The sequence below is a fragment of the Neolamprologus brichardi genome, unplaced genomic scaffold (assembly GCF_056152115.1).
Source record: "Neolamprologus brichardi isolate AB-2024 unplaced genomic scaffold, ASM5615211v1 NODE_ptg000031l+_length_7269946_cov_1, whole genome shotgun sequence".
Lineage (NCBI taxonomy): Eukaryota > Metazoa > Chordata > Actinopteri > Cichliformes > Cichlidae > Neolamprologus > Neolamprologus brichardi.
This window is the reverse complement of record NW_028270136.1, coordinates 7,155,237-7,178,060: the sequence shown is the minus strand read 5'-3', so window position 1 is coordinate 7,178,060 and position 22,824 is coordinate 7,155,237. Positions and strand designations below refer to the sequence as shown.

At 43.1% G+C, this 22,824-nt stretch overlaps 1 protein-coding gene across 1 annotated transcript in view; it reads left to right on the top strand.

Moving 5' to 3' along the window:
• Positions 1–18,639, top strand: part of LOC148094755 (protein NLRC3-like) — an 82,461-nt gene extending 63,822 nt beyond the window's left edge. The window contains exons 6-8 of the mRNA XM_087837418.1: positions 11,723–11,896; positions 14,387–14,433; positions 18,107–18,639. Of these exons, the coding sequence (XP_087693544.1) occupies positions 11,723–11,896; positions 14,387–14,433; positions 18,107–18,639 (754 nt within the window). The remainder of the gene's footprint in view (positions 1–11,722; positions 11,897–14,386; positions 14,434–18,106) is intronic.
• Positions 18,640–22,824: the final 4,185 nt, after the last annotated feature.

The window sequence follows — 22,824 nt, the reverse complement described above, 5'->3', positions numbered from 1 at the left end:
AAGTTTGGGCAGGTTTTCACAAACTGCACATCAGTGGTAACGTACTCAATTATTCATGGTCAATCATTTCTAACTAACAGTAAATTACAATCTGACTCTGTGTGTGACAGCTTATCTGTCTGAATTATTAAAGTATGCAGTTAAATCATTCCCTCTGCTACACAGCTGTCGTAACATTTTATTGTACTCTTAGTAAGTCTTGATTGCTTTGCACATATTTTAATGAACAATGTTTTCTGGTTAGTTTAATTAGGGGCAGGATTTTTGAGTGTTTCTTTTTAAATTCAAAGCCAGAGATAATAAAACTAGCACTGTGACCTCTCAAATTATCAAAGCAACTAATAAAAAATGAAAAGTTTCTAATTTGAGCATCTTTATAAGAACTTTTGGTGGGAGAGAGAAAGAAAGGTGAAGGAAAAGAAAAACAGAAGGGAAGAGGGACAGTGAGAAAGGGCACTTAAAAAGAGAAAGAAGGGAAAAAAATCTCCTGGATCACCCGTTGAGAGAAAAAGAAAAGATAACAAGCAAAAAAAAAACAAAAAAAACATACTAAACAACATACTAAACGTACTAAACACAACACCATCACGTTAATCTAGCTAAGTGTAGACAGCAGTAAATACTAAATATTGAATGTTGTTGTGTAGCAAGCAGGACAGACAGCGCACATGTGCTTGGAAATAGCAGCCAAGAAAGGTGTAGTTTATGCCTATGAACAGTGAACACCCGTGTGCACACCTGTGTGGATCAGCACACTTGTATTCAAAAGGTTTCCCCATGTAATGGTCTGCTAGAGGGTGTAGATAGCAATAGCCCCGTCCCCCAGGGCATGAAGCAGGCATGGAGGAGATCCAGGCCCCAGACATCCAGAGGCCCCAGAGTGCGAGAGCCCAAGGAGGACCACTGGAGGGGCATCCGTGCCACCCTCCTGGGAAGAGCTGAGGAGAGCCCCAGATGAGGGGTCACCCAGTAGCCACAGAGCAGAAGCCAGAGGGGGCTGCACTGGCACGCAACCGGCTCTGCCGGCAGCCAGCTGTTCAGGAGTGAACCGAGCTGCAGGCCCAGAGGCCGGAGGCCCGAGGGCCCCCTTTGCCCCGGAACAGGCCTGAACGAGCAACAGGCACCAGGCCCTGCCAAGTAGTCACCGGGAGTGAGCTGGTACATACCTGAGTGCCCAGCCCCGGACACCAAGAATCACCGACCCCTGAGGGCATCAGTTACCGACAAGGAGTGTGGTGAGGGGAGATAAGCCTTTGGAGGGCCTGGGAGTTCCCAGAGAGGTGGAGTGTAAGACCCGACCTGACATATAAACACAGACAAACAGGGGGGGAGAATGCCTAACCTGCACCCTGTTGACACACCCGCACCCCAAGGCCCTACTTGTGTGGGTGGGTGTGTTGGAGCGGGAAGAGGGAGGCAGCCGGGGATGGAGAGGAAAAGAAGGGAGGAGCAAGATGCTCCTCCCTGGGGCCAGCTCCCCCACTGACCCCAGTAGGCACCCCCGTCCTTCGGCACCCACCAATGCAAGGGAGCCCAGGCCCATACAGATGGGGGCCTACGGCAGCAGGACCGCCAAGCCCCACACGACCCGGGGCAGCCCACCCTACGTCCGCCAGCACAGACCCTTCCCCAGCCCTGCTGCACGCAGCAACAAGGAGACCACCCTCTAACAGCAACCAGAGCCACTAACCAGGTTATGAGCACAACCCTGGGTTAAGCCCTCCAGGGATAACGTCCCTAGGGATTCTCCAGACGCCCTAGACCTGTCCCTACCGCCACATCAACCACAATGGCGAAGGCGGGACCAAACCACAAACCCCACCCCCGCTAGGTGATGGAGCCGATGAAAGGAGCCCACATCATCATCATGGCTCTTAGAGCCGGCTCTTCGACCTGAACGACGCGAGCCGGCTCCTTATCGCGAGCCGTTTTTTTTTTTTTTTTTTGCCTCTCACCCTCTCTCTCGCACTTTTTTTCCGCATCACTCAACATGCAAGCCTTGTGCTTTACGCTGGGAAGAGGGGGGAGGGGCGGTAGTTACACTCAGTAGCACAGGAACAGAGCGGGAGGGAGAGACAGAGAAAGAGCCAGGGACAACAACGTCACATTAGAAAGGTATAGTAATCATCCACAACTATTTTCAGTTGCAGATGATAAAGGATTCAGAAAGTTTATTCATGCAGGTCCATATGACAGAGAATATGCATGTTCTTTTTGTTTTCATATTATAATTTATATTTAATTGTGTTGTTGTTTGCAGTGTTTTGTGTTGTTTCACTTTAAATTTGTAAAAGGAAAAAGCTGAAAATTTAAATAGTTAAAAGTTGAAAAGTGAATAGTTGATTTTTGTACTATATGATTTATTTATTACATTTTATGTGGAGTGAATAAATAAAAGTATATTCACGGTTGCCCCTAGAGACAAAGCATGTACAAACTTCAAAACACGTTCAAACTCTGAAGCACGTACAAACTCCAAAACACATAAAAAACACGTAAAAACACGTAAAAACTCCAAAACACGTAAAAACACGTACAAACTCCGAAGCACATAAAACCTCAAAACACGTACAAAAGACAACAGAAGTGCTCCAGGATGCTAGGGGCAGTGTTGAACTTTTGTTACCTAGTGGCTACACAAGCCAGCAAGTACCAATGACCGGATTTGGTGTGTGGTAATAACAGGTAAATGATTTTTTAATTTTTTTTATTATTTGACTATATATGAATGCTTGTGTATAAATACACAAACAATACACATATGCTTTAAATTGTGTAATTTAAGTGATCTAGGTAGCTCTGTTTTGGAAGTTCAGTTCATGCTAGAAATGTGTTTTGGAGTTTGTACGTGTTTGTCTCTAGGGGCCACCGCATATATTTATATATAAACATATATAAAAAAAAAACCACTTCTTTTTTTTACATTAGTAATTCCTTTTGTGCATAATTTTATATTATTGTTAATAATAAATTAATTAAAGCAACAAAACAACCTGAAGAGCCGGTTCGGAGCCGAAAGAGCCGGCTCTTTTTAGTGAGCCGAACCGAAAGAGCTGGTTCTCTAAAAAGAGCCGGAAATCCCATCACTAGTAGCCTTTTTCTGAGCCCATTGTAATCTGGAAAAGCTCACCTTATATTTGCTCTCATGGAAATGTTTTACAGCGCTGTTAATTCAATCGTCCAGGCCTGCTTAGAACAAAAATCAGAGAGAGCTTATTGTTAAATTTTTAAAACAGAAAACATCATCACCACAAGGGTGAGACCTGACAGGTTTTCTTTAAATGCACTGTTACAAAAATATTAGGCCCAGTTCTGGACATGTCCACGTATAGAAAAAGTCTCTCTCTCTGTTAAAAAAAAAAAAACAACAATCCAAACCTAACTGGCAGAATCAACCTATCACTAGATCAAAAACCTCCAAAACCGGCCAGATTAATCACAGCCCACAAGTGCTCCAGCGTCTTGGAGAGTCTGGGGTCAGCTGGAATAGTTCCACCTGCTAAATAGACAGAGAATTTTGTTATCAGCTGCACAGTTCGCACAACACTAATATTCCCCATTAATCACTTCCTAAACACTTTATGGCAATGTTTCATCACCATCAACCAAATTTCTTCTCCAGGTCTGCACTACTGCACCCATTTTTGGCACAGACCCAACCACTTTATTTAATTATCCTGTACCATGCTGTCATGTGTTTTAATAAGCAATTCTTCTCACATAGTCAGAGAAATGTTTCTCTCAGTGCAAGCTCGACCCTTGGGGATAAATAAAGTCTTCTGAATCTGAAGCTTCACACATACATCCAAAACAGGAAACTCAGTTTTGTTTTTTGTTTTTTTGTTTTGTTTTTTTTTATCTCCACCCATTCAACCCTCTGTTTCAATCTATTCACTTGTGAAACCAAATCATCTTTCCCTAAACAAAGAACACTCAACTAATTTTCCATATCCATATCACTTATCACTCACCAACTTGGCACAACAACAGAAATACATATTCAAAATGTTACCACAAAACTGAATTCTCTTCATACAGTAATCACTTTTTTTGATCAATCGGCAAAAGACCTCTCACAATTTTTAAAACAAAATTTATTGTCTGATCACTGGTAGTCATACCAGTCTCTTTTCCTTTTCACAAAAGCCAACCTGTTGTCCTGCAACTTCGAGAGTTATTTCTCAGCCATGTATAACCTCAGCATTTGATAGCAAGTGTCTGTTAAATCTATACTATTTAGCATTTATGTGATATATGAGCATTTGTGAGTGTAAGATGGTCTTCATCGCATGTGTGGGTTTTTATTCAGATTAATACATGCGTATTGGCATTGAGCTGTGGATTCAAACTGTCTCCCCCAGCTTCTGATCCACTCCAAAGACAATTTCACGTTTCCCACTCCCAGCTTGTGATTAGAGTGCATGCTTCAATCCACAATGGTTTTTGTAAATGCTGCTGGACCCTTCAGAGTTTTAGGTCATTGTTGCTGTCTGTTCTCTGCTGTTGATTCTTCAAGTCGACTCAAGCTGCTTTTTTCCTTTCAGGGAGAGATTGACCATTCTCAGAGCTTCCTCTCGGGATAAGGACAGGATAAGAGGTTAAGCTGTGAAATTTTCAGCCGAAACCTGGCCTGTTTGTCATTCCAATTATGTTAATCTATCATTTGCTCTGGCCGCTGTGCTCATGGAGAAGGTTGAGCCAAGTCCGGTAGCTGTACTAACACACTAAGACTGTCATGGTCCTGGGTCGGTGACCCAGCGCTTTAAGTTTATTATTATCATTTTCTAGTTTATTATTATGATTATTATTTGAGTTCTCTTCGGTCTGCCTCTGAGTCTGCATCTGTATCTCTGTCTATGGTGTCACCCCATCTGTTTGTGAATCTGTCTGTTCAGTTCAGTGTCTGGTCTGGTTCCCGGTGTCTGAGTTTCCTGTTTTATTGTGAAGGTCTGTGTCTTTTGTGAGTGTCAGTTTACGTTTCCCCTGTCTCATCAGCTGTGATTTCTCCCAGGTGTGTTCCCCTCCTGTCTCTCATCCCATGATTACTGCCATCTGTGTATTTAAGCCCTGTGTTTCGCTGTGTCAGTGTCGCGTCGTTAACGTCTGCTCACCCTCAGATTCCTCTGTGTGTTCCGTTACCTGTTATGCCTGCCTGTTAGTTTAGTTTCCCCCCAGTATAGTTAGTCTTTTGTTCAGTCTGCAACCTGCAATAAAGCTGTTTATTTTGAGTTCAATTTTGCCTCAGTGAGTCCTGCATTTTGGGTCCTTCTTCCCTGCCTGCCTGCACACAGCCATGGAGAAAACATTTATTTAATATCATTTTCATCACTAGTTATTAACACATTCATTCTCTAATTCTTCTATCTACATTTTAAAACGTCTCTCTCTCACTCGTTGCACACAGATCACTCAGTTTCCTTTTAGACTGCATGCAGACATTTTCACTTCCTGTCACAGACACACACACACTCACCCAGTGCTTCTCACACACACACACTCCTCATTACACATCATTTTATCACGTTCTACAGCCTAATCGAACTCTTGATACAATGTTCACCCACTATATACTGTACCCTCTGTAATTCTACTCAGTATTAATATAAAAAGAATGCACCCTCAGCCACGCACACAAACTGAACAGCTTTACTGGACAGAGAAGGTGCAGACTCAGAGTGGAATATACATTCCTTAACACATAACAGACTTACTGAAAATATACTATTGCATAGCTTTTCCACCATTTTTCCATCACATCCAGATTCTGTCATATATTCTTATTATTTCCAGAAATTCTTTCCAAATTCAAATTCCAATTTTATTTCTCACATACACAATCATACACAGTATGAGATGCAGTGAAATGCTTATTGCTTTGCAATTCCCAACCAGACACAAAAACAAAGCTAAAAATTAAAAATCAAGTATAAAATTAAAGTTAAAAATCAAAATTAAAAAAGGTGTGCAAATCAGATGTGTACAGATTGACAGCGAAAAGTAGAAAAACAGTTATTGAGGTATATTATTGAAGTGCAATATTTTGTTATTAAGTGAATGTACACTGATGTGACATGAGCGAGACCACATCAGAACTACATTATTGTTGTTGTTATCAAGTGCATGTGCAATGGTGTGTAGAGCTATGTAGAGAGTCCAGTCTTACACCTGGTTCAGGGCCCGAATAGTGTTGAGTCGCAAATTTTAGAGGTTGACCAGGAACCACTCAGGTCAAAAGGAGTTGATTTCTGCATCCAAATTACAATTAAAGATCAAAAACAAAAAGATCACAGGAGAAGAGTGGAGTTCTTTTTCAATTGTTTTATTGAAAGATAAAATTCAGCAAAACATCAGTAAAAGCAAAAAGCTCCCCCGGGGTGATTGAGCATTTCAAGTTGCTATACATCAATACAACATTATAGCCCAATTTTTAATAATATGTATGTATTAATTGCATAGTAATTACATAAATTGCAAAAAAGTTTTCATAAACTACAAAAAAAAAGACTTGTTTACCTTTACTTCCTTCTTTTACTTTAATGGTTTAATTTCTTCACCAAACATTTATTCTTGGCCTGTACGAATTAGGACTAGGCTACAGAATAATTTCTAAACTAGTGAAGGTTCTAGTGTGTACTGTTTGGATCATAATCCAGAAGGGGTCAGGGCTAGGCTGCATGCACGTGCACTACGCAACCCTTCACTGCTGACAAAAAACTGTGGTGAAGCATGTTTAAAGTTTGTAGAATCACATTTAGAATGGTAATGGTAAATGGACTGGTTCTTATATAGCGCTTTTCTACTCTGTCCGAGCACTCAAAGCGCTTTATACAGCTAATTCATTCACCCAATCACACCCATTCACACAAGCACTTCTAAACTTAAGTGCTAAGTAGCTAACATTCATACACATTCACACTCCGATGGATGCATCGGAGAGCAACATGGGGTTAGTATCTTGCCCAAGGATATTTGGCATGCAGACTGGAGCAGCCTGGGATTGAACCACCGACCTTCTGGTTAGTGGTTGATCCGCTCTGCCACCTGAGCTACAGCCACCCCCGTTAGACAAGCCTTTGAAACACTGTGAGAATATAGTCTTGTCAGATGAGACCAAACAAACAAAAACTCTTAGGACAAGCGGAAAAGAATGGATGGATTGAACTCGAAAAGATCAAGTGGAGAAAAAGAGTCTAAAAGTAGCTTTACATCATCATATATGTCTGTGAGATGATTATGAGTAATTTTGTCGCTAAAGGTTAAAATTTTATTTATGAAGAAGTTCATGCAGTCATTAGTTAACGTTAAAGGAATGGTTAGCTCAACAGAGCTCTGACTTTTTGTCAGCCTGGCTACAGTGCTGAAGCGAAACCTAGGGTTGTTCTTATTTTCTTCAATCAGTGATGAATAGTAAGATGTTCTAGCTTTACGGAGGGGTTTCTTATAAAGCAACAAACTGTTTGTCCAGGCTAAATGATAATCTTCTAAATTTGTGAAACAACATTTCCTCACTAGCTTATGAGTTATCTGCTATAGGCTACATGTTTGAGAATTATACCAGGCAGTCAAGTAATTCTGATTTGAGGCTCTATTGTTCACCGGAGCTACAGTATCCTGCAGTATGTGTAAAACCAACACTGAATAACACAGGCATATGATCTGAGAGTGCAGAGTCACAGATCTCCAGGTTAGTGACAAGCAAACCATATGACAGAACAAGGTCCAATGTGTGTCCATGTTCACGTGTAGAACCAAGCACGGACTGTATCAGGTTAAAAGAGTCAATGAGGCTTGAAAAGTCCTATACCAGTGGTTTTTCAGGACAACACATGCATATTAAAATCTCCAACAACAAGAACATGATCATGGTTGGGCATAAGCCCAGCTAAAAATTCAGAGAAATCGTTTATGAAGTTCTTATTGTATTTTGGGGGGCAATCGATGACATCGGAGAAAACAGGGTTTATGCGACTCACCTGAAATGAGATAAGTTCGAAGCTGGAGAATGAAGGCTGTAGAAAGCACTCCTTACATTTGCAACCCTCTTGTAAACAGTCACTGTGCCTCCACCTCTGCCTGAAGTCTGTGGCAAGTTAAAATAGCAACAATCCACAGATAGAGCACTGGACTCACCAACACTCAGCCACGTCTCTGTCACACAGAGAAAATCCAGATCACGGGAGCAGAAAAAGTCTGAAGAATAAAACTTTTGTTTAAAAATGATCTGGTCTTCACCAGGCCAACCCTGGCAGGAGTTGGAGCTGGAGCGCGGGCTTCAGCAAGTCCAGAAACTGGATCCAGCGACCTCAGGTTTCGACAATGTTCCCGGTGGAGGTTTAGCCTTGGAGGGCAGCGAGGCCGAGGAGCATCATCAATGCCAAACACGGGAACCAAGAAAGCATCAAAAGGATCCAAGAAAAGCCGAGACACAAACAATGCTGGGAACAAAACATTCGCTGGTTGGAAAAAAGCAGAAAAATTCCTTAGGGATCCCTTCAGCTTCACCAGCCAACTGCTTTGTTTACGGTGATGACGCTTTCGCCGGGAAGGTAGCTTTGGGACCCGGTGTCAGTGACCCAGGATTTCTGATACAACTAGAGGCATGGGTTGCTGCCCACCAGCTCCAAACAACACAATATTTTGGACCAAAGGTTGGAGGTCCAGTAGTGTCTGGCAATCATACCTCAGCAGACTTTGTTTCGTGGATGACACAGGTCAGAAATAATACAAACAGAAACAAACTTGGGAGTGACAGACGAGCAACCACAGACACTGGAAACATCTTGGATTCACTTTTGGATTCACTTTATTTTTGATCAGAATATGTCCTTCAGTGTACATATTGTACAAAGATGTTTCTTCCATTTGTGCAATATCTCTAAAATTAGAAATATCCTGTCTCAGAGTGACGCTGAAAAACTAGCTCATGCATCTATTACCTCAAGACTGTAATAGACTGTAATAATGAACTGTAATTCATTATCATCAGGATGTCCTAAAAGCTCACTGAAAAGCCTTCAGTTAATCCAAAATGCTGCAGGAAGAATACTGACAGTGACTAGAAAGAGAGAGCATATTTCTCCTATATTGGCTTCCCTTTATTGGCTCCCTGTTAAATCCAGAATTTAATTCAAAATCCTGCTCCTCATGTAACCAGTTTCGTTTTGACCCTCCAGCAACAGGTTGGCCCAAACAAACTCCTCGACTCCGCGTTGTGTTATGAAGACAAAGAGTCTTTGGCTGATCGTTGCCACTTTATTTCCTGGATGAAAACAATGGTGTTGGATCAGTGCAAAGGGCTTGCCACAAACCACTCCGCACAGCAAACTCTCGTATGGCTACAGGAGACTGGCTGTGATTACAGCAGCCATATTACAATTGTTACTGTACAATAAAATAACAACAACTAATGATGTACCTGAATGAACAGTGGTGTCGGATTGGTCCAAAGGGTTCGCCACACACCCCTCCGCACAGCACACTATATCCCAGAGTATCCCATTAGCATTCCACTTTAGCATAAAGTTTTACACAATATTAAACAAATGAAAAATTGAATTATCTACCTCCAGATATAAGAAACATTGGTTCTCTCCCCCAGTTTAAATTTCGACCCTTTTTAAAGTCTGCGTTTTCACTGTACACTTATTGTTTGTATTGTGTGTCTTCTTAGTTTGGGAGTACTTTGCTTCCATAACATAGCCATTTCTTTTTAGAATTGTCCAAAACAAGTGCAAATAACTTATTTCTATATTTATTTGTATTATTTTACTGCTCTTTCTTTTCTGAGCCTCGGTGAAATCTGTTTGATATTGTTTCTCAAAATTATTTATTTATTTATTTTTTTTATTTATTTATTTAATTTTTTTTTTGGGGGGGGGGGGTTTCTTGTAGACTGAACCAGGATTTTAGGATCTCTAGATTTTACAATCATCAAACATTCCACTTAATTTTCTTTCTATATCCTGAAGGTTTTTACAAAGTTCAGATGTCAAATATCAAATACAATAGTGAAAAATACATATAGAAAATTTAAAAAAAGAAAAAAAAACTTTTGGAGTTTAATCATCTAATGTACATTTTATATGTATGCCAGTGATTCTTGAGATAAGGGACAAAACATGTCCGGCAGATAAAACCCAATTTTGTGTTTAAAAATATGCATACAAGTGTTAACCCAACTGCCTAAAAGACAAACCAATTTTTATACAACAAAAGTATGATTTTGCATTTTTTATAGATATATATTCATTTTAAATGGTACAATACATTACCAGTACCTTAAAAATCCATTGTCCAGAAGCAGGTGTGACAATATTAAAATATAGGAAATAAAAATTTAAAGTAATGTAAAATTAAACATCATGGCTCTTGTCACTAAGTATTTGAGTCAATACCTTATATAACATCAAAATATGCAATTGAAAATGTATTTTTACATATTTTTTAAGTGATTAAAATGGTGTCCAGAGTTTTTGTCAACACCATCAGATTTTTTTTAAAGTACAAAAAAATCAGGAATTATTGTGGGTAGCTTACACTCTGAGGACCCCTTTACCACTTCCTGTTTGATACACATGCCATGAGGTCACTGCTGTGATAATTTATTTTTATTTTTATTTAATTTATTGCACACCTTTCTGATAAAACTCTGTGTCACAACCATAGTGCGTCAACACTAAAGTCGATGTAATCCAAGATTTAGAGCTTAATTTAGGTAGATTGTAGAAGCCATAAGCAACTGATGAAAAACAAGATGGCTTCTGTCAGAAAAACACGTGTTATGAGAGAAAGTAGGGTATTTTGTCAACACCATCAGATGTCAACACCATCAGGATTTTTGTCTGACGGTGTTGACCCTTTTTCTAATGGTGTTGAGAAATGCCACAAAAGTGTATAATATGGAGCTTTGGTTTATTTTTCTCTTTTGGAGAACCATATATTTTCCTCCCTCATGATCTTCCAATAAAAATACGCAATTTTCTCAATAAATGTGTAATTTGCATTCTGCTTAATATGATTGTTTCTTATAGAGATTTAATACAAGCTTCTGAAAATATGTATGACTGTAACTCTAATAATAAAAAGCCAAAACAATCTTACTTTTAAATGTGGTATAATTACTTTGAAAACATATGTGCATAAACAATGGAATAGAGAAGCTGCTAATAGTCAAAATAGCTGAAACAACTTAATTTAAAATATATATTTATTTATTATTATTTATTATTTATTAAAATATATATTGCATTTCTTTGTGTCTGACGGTGTTGACAAAAACCTTACACTTCTCCAGCAAAAACATAAATTATCAAAAAATGTTACACCTGGGGGATTGTACCAAAACCTGGTGAGACAGCCAAAACTTTGTGTAACAATTATATATAAATATGTTTTTGAAAAATCAAAAAATTAAAACCTGTTTTGTCCCTAATCTCAGGAATCACTGATCCACATTTAGGTAGGTAGTGCTTGTTATACATATTTAAATGGAAATCTAACATAAAGTGTCTGCTTATCCAGCGCTGAATCACAGAAAAAGCAGTCTAGCTATCTATGATAATGCATTCTTGTTATTTAATCTGGGTGGCTGGTAGAGTAGGTCGTCCACTAACTAAAAGGTTAACGACCTTTTATAAAGTGATTTAATCAAACTGTTTTTGTGATTTGACACTATATGAATACATTTAATGGAAATTAATTTTAACAAGTATTATCTTTTCAGATTGAGTCACTGTAAACTCTCGGAGAGAAGTTGTGAAGCTCTGTTGGCAGTTCTCAGCTCCCCATATACTTGTCTCAAAGAGCTGGACCTGAGTCACAACAACCTAGAGGATTCAGGAGTGAAGCTTCTGTCTGATGGACTGAAGAGTGAACACTGTAAACTGGAAACTCTCAGGTCAGAACACACACTTTATGAAAGTCATGTTGCAATCCTTGCTCCTCCTTTTCCTGCTATTTCTGACTTACTGTGATATATTTTGTCACTGAAAGCTGTTTTATACTGTGGTCTTTTTTCCCCACTTTTCTTTTAAGTGTTTAACCATTACAAGTAGTTCTCGTTGGACAAAAAAATGGTCCAAATGTGCTGGATTCGGGATACAGACACTATCTCTACTTTTAAGATTAGGCTTCAAACTTTCATTTTTGATCATTTGCATAGTTAGGGTGGACCAGATGACCTTGAATTGTCTCATAGTTAGGCTGCAATAGATCTAGGCTACTGGGCCTTCGCATGATGCATTCAGTGTTTTTTTTCATCAGTTACCCTTTCACTCAGTATGTCTTTATACTCCACACTGCATTAGTCATTAGTTAATGTTAATCCCTGGTCTTCTTCACAGCGTGTCTTTAACTTATGTTTTGCCCCACATACCAACCAGTCACGGCAGCTTCCCTGAGTCTTAATCTACTCGAGGTTTATTCCTGTAAAAATAAAGATTTTCCTTCCCACTGTCGCCACAGAACTTGCTCATAGGAGGTTAAATGATTTTTGGTGCTTGATTTGTTTTCTTTGTATTGTTGTAGGTTCTTCACCTAACAATATAAAGCGCCTTCATCCAACTGTTCTTGATATTTGGCAGCCATCTGCCGCGACCGGTTGGGTTGATAGAAGGAAAAAAGGATAAAAGACATGCTGTGGAAGAGAGCCAGAGATAAATAACAACTATGATTCAATGTAGAGAGGCCTATTAACACATAATGAGTGAGAAAGGTGACTGAAGATGAAACACTCAATGCATCATGGGTATCCGCCAGCAGCCTACATCTATTGCAGCACAACTAAGGGGGGATTCAGGGTCACTTGATCCAGCCCTAACAATATGCTTAAGCAAAATAGAAAATTTAAAGCCTAAACTTATAAGTAGACTTAGTGTCTGTCTCCTGAATAAAAACTGGACATTGGTTCCATAGAAGAGGGGCCTGAAAACTGAATGCTCTCCCTCCCATTCTACCATTAAATACTCTAGAAACAACAAGTAAGCCTGCAGTGCGAGAGCGAAGTGCTCTAAAATGGTGATATGGTACTACAAGGTCATTAAGATAAGATGGGGCCTGATTATTAAAGATCTTGTATGTGAGGAGCAGGATTTTGAATTCAATTCTGGATTTAACAGGAAACCAATGAAGGGAAGCCAATACAGGAGAAATATGCTCTCTCTAAGTTCACTCATTGAGAAAATGAAGAGGAAACCCCTACTACTACTTTTGTCACGTTTAGTTAACGGACTCAGGAGCAGATGAGAAATCCTTGCAGAATAGACAGTCAGTTTATTGACACAAAAAACACCAGGTGATACTATATACAGTGCGCTGGAGGAAGGGAAGGGGGGTCCAGGGCTCCGGGGTATGTGAGGGGAAGGACGGGAAGCAGACACACTCCAAAGAATCTCTCTCTTTTTTCCACAACTGGGTAACACAAATCCACACACTCATCCACAGGATGACAGGCAGGCAGGGAAAGGTCCGGGGAAGATCTGTACACAGACACTAGAGTTAGTGACGAACAGACTGAAAAAACTTCACAGAATTTGACTCACTAACGACTGAGCGACTGACGCTGATAGCTCAATGATCCAGCGATGAGTAACACAGTGCTGCCATCTTAAGTAGGCCTCACGATTACACAGATAGGCAGCAGGTGTGGAGATGGCAGGTGCGTGGGCCAGGGGTGGGAGCCCATAATGAGCACCGCCCCAGCAGGTGAGAGAGAGAAAGAGAGGGAGAGAGCAAAAACAACAAAATTCATGTTGTCTAATACAGGATCAGCTGGTGAGGCACAGGGACCATGACAACTTTCACTTAGATAATACCCAATGTTTACTGTGAACACTCCTTATCAGTTAAACATCTGACAGTAAGTAAAGAAATACTTCTGGATCCAGAAAGTCAGAGTCAGTGTCAGTACTTTTACATTCAACCTTGTTAGTCTCAATGTCTGCATTAAAAAAAAGAAAAAACAAAAATTTAAAAAAACCCTTAAGCACTAGATGTAGTATGTATATGTAGATTGTCTCGAAAATGAAGTGGCACCTCTCTGGAAGAAGGAAATTGGGGTATACTAAGGATCAAGGTGACTGTGATTTAATATTCTCTAAAATTAAAATGATTTTCTAAAATGTAACACACTGATCATTAATACTCTGGAGTCATGCTTTGACTTAATAGGTTTATTGCTATAATAACTCAACCTGCTTAAAAGAACTGACAGATCCAGGATCAGTCCAAAACATCAGCAGTTTGATCTACGTAAGGATTGAAGCGTATTTGTGAAAATATTGGACTGTTCCTTTATCAATGTCTAACAGTATGTGTATGAGAGCCATGTAATGTCCATATGTGCATGCTGAAAGAGACTGTGCTGGTCTGACCCCCCTCCTCCTTTCAGGGTGGAGCCTGCTGGAGTCCAATGGTTGAGACCAGGTCTGAGAAAGTGTAAGTGTGTTTTTAATGTCCATCCATCCATCTTCATCTTCATCCGCTTTATCCGGGGCCGGGTCGCGGGGGCAGCAGCCTAAGCAAAGAGGCCCAGACCTCCCTCTCCCCAGCCACCTCCTCCAGCTCATCCGGGGGAACACCAAGGCGTTCCCAGGCCAGCCGAGAGATATAATCTCTCCAGCGTGTCCTGGGTCTGCCCCGGGGCCTCCTCCCGGTGGGACATGCCTGGAACACCTCACCCAGGAGGCGCCCAGGGGGCATCCTTGTCAGATGCCCAAACCACCTCAGCTGGCTCCTTTCGATGTGGAGCAGCAGCGGCTCTACTCTGAGCCCCTCCCGGATAGCCGAACTTCTCACCCTATCTCTAAGGGAGATGCCAGCCACCCTTCGGAGGAAGCTCATTTCCGCCGCTTGTATCCGCGATCTCGTCCTTTCGGTCACTACCCACAGCTCGTGGCCATAGGTGAGGGTAGGGACGTAGATCGACCGGTAAATTGAGAGCTTCGCTTTTACACTCAGCTCCCTCTTCACCACGACGGACCGGTGCAGCGTCTGCATTACTGCAGCCGCAGCCCCAATCCGTCTGTCGATCTCCGGCTCCCTTCTCCCATCACTCGCGAACAAGACCCCGAGATACTTGAACTCCTCCACTTGGGGCAGGACCTCATCCCCGACCCGGAGTGGGCACTCCACCCTTTTCCGGCTGAGAACCATGGCCTCATATTTGGAGGTGCTGATCCTCATTCCCGCTGCTTCACACTCGGCTGCGAACCGCTCCAGTGCGAGTTGGAGGCCCTCACCCGATGAAGCCAACAGAACCACATCATCCGCAAAGATCAGAGATGAGATCCTGAGGCCACCAAAGCGAAAGCCCTCCGCCACTTGGCTGCGCCTAGAAATCCTGTCCATGAAAATTATGAACAGAACCGGTGACAAAGGGCAGCCCTGGCGGAGCCCATCACCCACCGGGAACGAGTCCGACTTATTGCCGGCAATGCGAACCAAGCTCTTGCAACGGTTGTATAGGGATCGAATGGCCCGTAGCAATGGGCCAGACACCCCATACTCCCGCAACACCTCCCACAGGACACCCCGAGGGACACGGTCGAATGCCTTCTCCAAGTCCACAAAACACATGTAGACTGGTTGGGCAAACTCCCATGCACCCTCAAGTATCCTCGAGAGGATGAAGAGCTGGTCCAGTGTTCCGCGACCAGGACGAAAACCGCATTGTTCCTCCTGCATCAAAGGTTCGACTAGCGGACGAACTCTCCTTTCCAGCACCCTGGCATAGACTTTCCCGGGGAGGCTGAGGAGTGTGATCCCCCTGTAGTTGGAACACACCCTCCGGTCCCCCTTCTTAAAGATGGGGACCACCACCCCGGTCTGCCAATCCACGGGTACTGCCCCTGATCTCCACGCAACATTGCAGAGGCGTGTCAGCCAGGACAGCCCTACAACGTCCAGAGCCTTCAGGAACTCGGGGCGGACCTCATCAACACCAGGGGCTCTGCCACCAAGGAGTTGTTTAACTGCCTCAGTGACCTCGCCCCCAGAAATTGGCGGGTCATTCCCCTCATCCCCAGACTCTGCTTCCTCCTCGGAAGACGCGTCAGTGGGATTAAGGAGGTCCTCGAAGTATTCCTTCCACCGCCTGACAATTTTCTCAGTCGACGTCAGCAGCGCTCCGCCAGCAGCGCTCCGCCAGCAGCGCTCCGCCAGCAGCGCTCCGCCAGCAGCGCTCCGCCAGCAGCGCTCCGCCAGCAGCGCTCCGCCAGCAGCGCTCCGCCAGCAGCGCTCCGCCAGCAGCGCTCCGCCAGCACTATACACAGTGCAGGTAGAGCACCGCTTTCCCCTCCTGAGACGCCTGACGGTTTGCTAGAACCTCTTCGAGGCAGTCCGAAAGTCTTTTTCCATGGCCTCTCTGAACTCCTCCCACACCCGAGTTTTTGCTTCAGCCACTGCCCGAGCCGCATTCCGCTTGGCCTGTCGATACCTGTCGGCTGCCTCCGGAGTCCCACAGGCTAACCAAGCCCGATAGGACTCCTTCTTCAGCCTGGTGGCTCCCTTCACCTCTGGTGTCCACCATTTGGTTCGGGGATTACCACCACGGCAGGCACCAACCACCTTGCGGCCGCAGCTCAATGCAGCAGCTTCGGCAATGGAGGCGCTGAACATGGTCCATTCGGACTCAATGTCCCCTGCCTCCCTCGGAATGCTGTTGAAGCTCTGCCGGAGGTGTGAGTTGAAGATCTCGCGGACTGGGGCCTCTGCTAGTCGTTCCCAGCACACCCTCACTACGCGTTTAGGTGCACCAGGTCTGTCCAGCGTCCTCCCCCGCCACCTGATCCAACTCACCACCAGGTGGTGATCAGTTGACAGCTCAGCTCCTCTCTTTACCCGAGTGTCCAGAACATATGGTCGCAGGTCTGGTGATACGATTACAAAATCGATCATCGACCTACGGCCTAGAGCGTCCTGGTGCCACGTGCACTTATGGACACTCTTATGTTCGAACAAGGTGTTCGTTATGGCCAAACTGTGATTAGCACAGAAGTCCAATAACAAAGCACCGCTCGGGTTCAGATCAGGGAGGCCGTTCCTCCCAATCACGCCCCTTCAGGTCTCGCTGTCGTTACCCACGTGAGCATTGAAGTCTCCCAGCAGGACAACAGAGTCTCCAGGTGGAGCACCTTCCAGCACCCCCCCCAGGGACTCTAAGAAGGCTGGGTACTCCGAACTGCCACTCGGCGCATAAGCGCAGATGACAGTCAGGACCCGTTCCCCGACCCTAAGGCACAGGGAACAAACCCTCTCGTCCACCGGGAAAAACCCCAACGTACCGGCAGCAAGCCGAGGGGATATTAGAATACCCACCCCAGCCCGCCGCCTCTCACCAGGGGCAACTCCAGACTGAGACAGAGTCCAGCCCCTCTCCAGGAGACTGGTTCCAGAGCCCAAGCCGTGCGTAGAGGTGAGCCCGACTATATCTAACCGGTACCTCTCAACCTCACGCACTAACTCAGGCTCCTTCCCCACCAGAGAGGTGACATTCCATGTCCCTATTGCCAGTCTTGGCAGCCAGGGGTCAGTCCGCCAGGGCCTCCACTCCTGGCCGCCACCCGGCACACAATGCACCCGACCCCTATGGCGCCTCCTGCGGGTGGTGGGCCTGCGGGAGGATGGGCCCATGTCGCCTCTTCGGGCTGTGCCCGGCCGGGCCCCATGGACTAAGGCCCGGCCACCAGACGCTCGCCCTCGGGCACCCTCCCCGGGCCTGGCTCCAGGGCGGGGCCCCGGTAACCCTATCCCGGGCAGGGTAAACTGTTCCCTCGGTGTTGTTTTCATTGGGGTCTTCTGAATCGCTCTTTGTCTGGTCCCTCACCCAGGACCAATTTGCAATGGGAGACCCTACCAGGGGGCAAAAGCCCCCAGACAACATAGCCCCTGGGATCCCTGGGACACACAAACCCCTCCACCATGATAAGGTTGCGATTCACGGAGGGTGTTTTTATGTGCTGCTTTGTTTTCATGTGATTCATGAAAACAAAGCAGCACACATTCAACTTCATTCATCTTCATCATGTCAGGAGTCATCATCAAAGTGTCAATCAATGAACAGAAGATGGATCAATAACTGCAGCTGGATTGTGTTTGTTCTCTCCATCAGATTCCTGTCAACTCATAATCGACACAAACACTGTACACAAAAAGCTCAAACTGTCTGACAACAACAGGAAGGTGACACATGTGTATAGCGTTCAGTCATATCCTGATCATCCAGACAGATTTGATGTTTGGCCTCAGCTGCTGTGTAGCAATGGTCTGACTGGTCGCTGTTACTGGGAGGTCGAGTGGAGAGGATGGGTTCATATATCAGTGAGTTACAGAAGAATCCAAAGAAAAGGAAACAGTGATGACTGTTTGTTTGGATGGAATGATGAGTCCTGGAGTCTGTACTGCCCTTATGATGGTCCTCGTTCTGTTCTTCACAATAACCGACAAACATCCGTATCCTCCTCCTCCTCCTCTTTCTCTAACAGAGTAGCAGTGTATGTGGACTGTCCTGCTGGCACTCTGTCCTTCTACAGTGTCTCCGCTGACACTCTGATCCACCTCCACACCTTCAAAACCACATTCACTGAAACTCTTTATCCTGGGTTTAGGGTCTGGTCTCCTGGTTCCTCAATGTCCCTGTGCTGAGTTGAGTGTAAAGAGTGTCCACCTGTTAGAGAAACACTCGGACTTTTGAACAGATAGTTCAGTCTTTATACGTCTGTCTCTTTCACTCAGAAACACGTTTTCAGATTCAAAAAACAGCAGATATGAGAATTACGCAGGCTGACTAACAGGCTGATAGAAAACAATTTCTAAACTTTCGAAACCTGTCTTCCTTTTTACTTGCTGCTATCAAAATCTTACTACATTCATTTAAAAACACTGTGGAGTGTGAACCATTTCTGTGTTAAATTTCATTGCTATGATGCAATATTATGTTCCTCCGTGAACTTTCTTTATGTAGTAGATCATCTCTACACTGAAGGTTGAGTGTGAGCGGTTGTGTGTCAGAGCTGCTGTAATAAATTAAATTTCTCGTCTTGTATATATCTGATCAAATGTGTTGATTCTAGCTAAGAGACTGGATGTTGTTGCTCATACAATTGTCCTGAATTAACCACTTACACTACATGCATGAAGTGATAATAAAAATCTATAAAGCAATGTTATACAGAGATAGAGCTCACTGTTGTTGTTTTTATTTGTATTTTGTGTGTGTGTGTGTGTTGCCTTTCATGTTTACCAGGAAGAATAAACAGCTCCTTCAGTGTCTGCGTTTGGGTCCATTTCATTAAACACACCAGCTGCTCAGCCGTGATAGGTGGGTAGGGATGAATGTTTCTTGTATGCCCTCGGTTTGCTGTCAGTGCATTGGGTTTTTTGCTCGTGGATGCGAGGATTGTACCGTGTGTCTTCGAAATGGGTCTTTACTGTTTTTTGCGCTCATGTGCTGAATGACAGTTCAGAATACCAAACTCTAGAAGTGACTGGGTGGGGTGCTTGACGGTGCACCATCTGATGACTCTATTATCCTAGAAGGAGACTTAAAATAGTCACGTGGCCAAAAACAATGAAACCTGGAGAGGCGTGACTGAGAGAAACAGCCTGCCTGGCCTGATGTAGTGTTCTGTTATTGGACTTCTGTGCAAATCACAGTTTGTCCATAATGATCACCAAAAAGTCTACAGGTGCATGTGAGTAGTAATATATATATGCACTTTGTTGCAGAATTTCTTCTGTATGGGAAATTTCAGGCTTCATGACTGTTCATAAGTGTTTAATTTAATCAAACCACTAGGTGTTTTAATTCAACTACTTTTACGGATCTACCAGGGTTTCTCATCACGAGGGGATACAATCATTTTATTTAAAAATTGGAATTTCGAAACAGTGATCCAAGAGGGAGAAAGAGCCTACTAGTTTTAAGCAGCAAAATGCCACAAATAACACTCACCCCTTTAGACATAAATGCTGTTGTGATACTTTTAAAACACGGGTGATAAAAACCACATACTCACGGGTATACCTGTTGCACAGGGTCTTGTCCAATAACGTTTTTTGATGCGACATGGACAGTTGCCCAGGTCAGCATTGTGATGTGGGCAGCATCACATGCATCGGGAAAAAGTTGCTTGTACTCATGCTGCCCCTGTCATGGTAATGTGTCATTTTGACCCAGCCTCCTTAGTTTTCTTGTGTTTTTGTATTTTGATCTTTATGTATTCCATGGTTTCTAGGTTGTTCAGTTTAGTTTGTTAGATTTCCCCTCATGTCTTTATCCCACGTCCCTGTATCTGTGAGTCCCCATGCCTCTTTTCTCCTCCTTGTGTTTTATTCCATATTTTCCCCAGCCCGTTATGTCTGTGCTCTCACTGCGTTCTCTCCTCTCCTCCTGTCTGCGTCACTTTGTACTTCCTGTTTTATTTTGACAGTCTCCCGTCAGTTTGCGTCATGTTGTGTTTGCTCCTGCCCTGTCTTGTTATGATTATCTGTGTCAGCTGTGTTACCTGTGTGTTCCCATGTCCCTCATTATACTTCTGTGTATTTATGTCCACGTCTCCCTCCATTCCGTGTCGTGTCCTCCCTCATGACTGTGTGCCTTTCCATGTGTTTCCTCGTGAGTCAGTTCCTTTAGAATCTCCCAGTTTAGTTTCACATTATTTTGTATCGCTTTTAACTTCCATCAACAATAAAGCAGTATTTTGAGTTTAGACCTTGTTCCCATGAGCTTGCATTTGGGTACAATTCCTGCCTGCACACAGCCTAATCATGACAGCCCCGACATATTTTGTGGATGGCATAGGCACAGATCGGTTTTCTATCACCCATTTGCTGGGAGTAAGGGCGCCCTCCGTTTGCGAGGTGCACCTGCTGCTTGTGCCACAGGGATGAGAGGGCGGGGTGGCGGGGATTCTCTAGCTGGCTGGAGCAGCATCTAATAACCAACTCAACAAATTAAAAACAAATAAAAACAAACCAACAAACACGAAAACACCAGACATTATGATACAGACTTATAATTTGCACAGATGTTTTTTCGAAGTTCTATAACGATATATATAAGAAACTGTATAAACACTTTAGGAGTAGGGGTAAAAGGCTCAATAACAATTTAAAATCTATAATTACAGTTTGATGATTTAAAGTCTCACACACAACCCGTCGAAAGGAGAGGGAGGTTGGCTGCTTCCAAATAGAGCACATTTCATTCATAATGTTGTAAATCCAAGCCCATTATGTACTCATGATTTGAATCCTGGGTTGTGCGAAAGCAAATGTGTGAGCTAAGCTGTAGGTCTATTAGGTTATGTGGTGATCCTTGACTTGGGGGATGGGTGTTCATATTGGAGTGCAAAATGGAAGATGGACGTGAAAAGTTCAATTTAATTCAATTCAATTTTATTTATACAGCGCAACATCACAACAATAGTCGCCTCAAGGCACTTTATGTTGTACAGTAGATCGTACAATAATAGATTTAGAGAAAACCCAACTGTTAGGAGTTGGGTTCTGGTTATATGATGTTTTTGTCTGCATTCTTCAGAAGTGTTCTTTAGGAGCTACCTAACAGAAGACTAGTGTCGGAGTATTGATGTATTGACGCAAGACCCTCCTAATTCTCACGTCCCTCTCCTTTTTAACCCTCTGGGGTCACCGGACATGCCGGCGCGTCAAAATCACATGACCAATTTAAGACGACACAGCTACAAGATGCAGCACGTCAGAGTCTCCATTTCAACTTGGCTCGAAAGTGTGCACTTCAAGCTACATACCAGTTTTTGAATTGTGTCGATGGGCCACATAAAACCAGAGTTATAATAAAAAATACACGCAATGTTTTTTTCTGAACAAAAAAGTGGTGTTTACAGTGGGAAGAATGGGAAGAACGGTAAAAACGGGGTTTTCTACAGACAGCGCTAGCATACACTCTCCCTTTGCGAGTGAAACAAGAAAAAGAAAAAAACACCCCTTCCCTATTGGTGTTAGAGTTCACCATGTCAGCCAATCAAAAAAAATGATATGGCAACATGTGACATTTGGTTGTTTAGGGAAAAGGGGAAGTTTTTAGGAGTGACACCTGCAACGGAAAGCGAGTGAGCGAAAGAAAGAAGGAGAGAGCAAGTTTTCAAATGTGAGACATTAGTGACGTTTAGCGTGTTTGGAGGCTATAGTTAGTGTGTTGTGTAGTTATTGTTTTGTATTGTGTGTCAGTTATACTGCTGAATTTCATATTTGCTCTTAAAAAGCCGTCAAAGGCAGATTCCAGTGTAAACGCTGTTCCCACATGGAAAACTGGACTCATGCACCTCCTGTTGTCAGACCTGCAGGGTTTAGGCCATTGGTGTTCTCCTCTGTCTTATACTGAACACAAACTACATTTTTTGGAGAGGCACAAATAATTTGTGTGCCTTCTTATTTGATGCAGAACACCTGATTGTTCTGTAAATAGATTTAAATGGTTATATAAAAAACGCCTGAGGACTTGGCTGCATTTTTAGGTAAATAGTACCATATAAATTTGTTGTTGATTCGTTAAACATGTTTGTGGGTTTTACAGTAAAAAATATAACTTTTTTCTACTCGGATTTTGAACTTTTTGTCTGAATTTAGATCAACTGTGCTAATATAGTATGCCAAAATTAAAAAATAACTCAAATTTCAGATATTTGAGATTTTGCTGAAAATAATGATACCAAACAAGGCAAGAAAAACATATTTTAAAGGTGAAATATAGAGGTAAAATCAAAAGTAGTCAAAAACGGCCAATTTTACCCTGGACCCCAGAGGGTTAAGATCGAGTGCACTACCTGTGTGTGTTTCTGTCACTTG